Below are 1382 nucleotides of genomic sequence, written 5' to 3'. Positions count from 1 at the left end.
GACCTGGAGGATGGCTTTATCCTGGTGGGGAAGGTGGAAGCAGCAAGAGATGGCAACAGGACTCAGCTGGGATCAATTCAGTTCACCAAAACCTTTAGCGATCACTTGACCAAACCACACACCACCTGTGATCCCATCCTGGTAACCCAGGAGAACAGGGGACCCATGGGGACACCCAGCATAGGAGTTCTAGCCCTCTGTAACACCACAGCTTTGCCTTCAAACCCAGCCTCTCTTGAGGGCAGACATCTCCACACACAGCCTTAGTTCAAGAGATAGCTCCAGACCCACGATGAGGTTTTGGAGGTTCCCCCTGTTGCCTCAGATCTCCCCCCTGGATATCCCTGGTCGGGAGAAACTCACCTCCAGTACGTGGTGGGGCGAGACACTGGTGGGGCAGGAGCCCCATGCTGCAGGATCCATTGCCAGCTGGAAGACAGGACAACGGTCAGCATGGGGAAAGGGGACAGGAGGAGAGGGACAGGGAACACTTGGCCATGTCACCAGACAGGAGGGGACGTTTTTACCACATCCTCTTTGCCAAAGTCTGCCCAGCAAGCATCGATCTTGCTGTCCAACACTGCCGAGTCCTGGCTCTGCAAGCAAAAAAGAGGTTACAGGCACATCCTCACGATGGCTCTTTCCCACCTGGGGAACAAACTATCTGCCAGTGCCTTCCACGGGGCAGGACCCACAGATTTGAGGGGGGAGGAGTGAGCAGTGGGTCCTCTCCCTCTCCCCATGTTACCTCCAGCGTGGGTTTGCTCTGCACGGCTCTCATCACTGCTGGGTCTCCCAGGTCATTGGGCTCCTCACAGGGCTCCTGATTCTCCTCCTGCTCCTCAGTGCCCAGGTCCTCTTCCTCTTCCTCCAAGTCAGAGCCAGCCTGCTCAAGCCCCAGCTCCATCCCACCTTCCTCTTGGGGATCTCCCAGCTCCTCCAGTTGCTCAGCTGCTCCAGGTCCCAATTCCTCCCTGGCCTCAGTCTGCTGCACCACCAATTCTGCCAGCTCAGGGCTCAACTCTGGAGGCATCCGAGGTTTTGTGGTGTCCTCCTCAGCCGAGTCTCGGTCTTAGAGAGGGGAGAAGCAGAGCACGTCAGGGTATGTGCTCTAGCTCCTCCATCAAGCAGGAGGAGACCTTCCTCACCCCTTCCACCTCCATACTCCTCACCGGTTTTGGGTGCTGGCTGATCTCCCCAGTGCTGGGGCTTCCTTGGGATCTTACCTAACCCAAAAGTCATCTCGTTGTACAGGTCGAGCTCTTCGTCCTCCTCAGCCATCTCCTCCAGCAGAGGCGCATCTTCCGCCAGCAGGTAGTCCTCCAGGATCTGGAGTCGAGAGCAGCGGGGTCCCCACTAAGGGAGAGGGAACCCCAAAGCAG

At 57.6% G+C, this 1382-nt stretch overlaps 1 protein-coding gene across 1 annotated transcript in view; it reads right to left on the bottom strand.

The window, feature by feature from the left end:
* Positions 1 to 1326, bottom strand: part of PATL2 (protein associated with topoisomerase II homolog 2 (yeast)) — a 4589-nt gene extending 3263 nt beyond the window's left edge. Inside the window, exons 1-5 of the mRNA XM_009868915.1 lie at positions 1227 to 1326; positions 749 to 1071; positions 528 to 596; positions 364 to 429; positions 4 to 21 (exon numbers count right to left, since the gene is read on the bottom strand). Coding sequence (XP_009867217.1) covers positions 4 to 21; positions 364 to 429; positions 528 to 596; positions 749 to 1071; positions 1227 to 1281 — 531 coding nt within the window. The 5' untranslated portion in view covers positions 1282 to 1326. The remainder of the gene's footprint in view (positions 1 to 3; positions 22 to 363; positions 430 to 527; positions 597 to 748; positions 1072 to 1226) is intronic.
* Positions 1327 to 1382: the final 56 nt, after the last annotated feature.

This window comes from Apaloderma vittatum, unplaced genomic scaffold (assembly GCF_000703405.1).
Source record: "Apaloderma vittatum isolate BGI_N311 unplaced genomic scaffold, ASM70340v1 scaffold29204, whole genome shotgun sequence".
Lineage (NCBI taxonomy): Eukaryota > Metazoa > Chordata > Aves > Trogoniformes > Trogonidae > Apaloderma > Apaloderma vittatum.
Note: the sequence above shows the minus strand (reverse complement) of the source record. Positions and strands in the feature narration are given on the sequence as shown.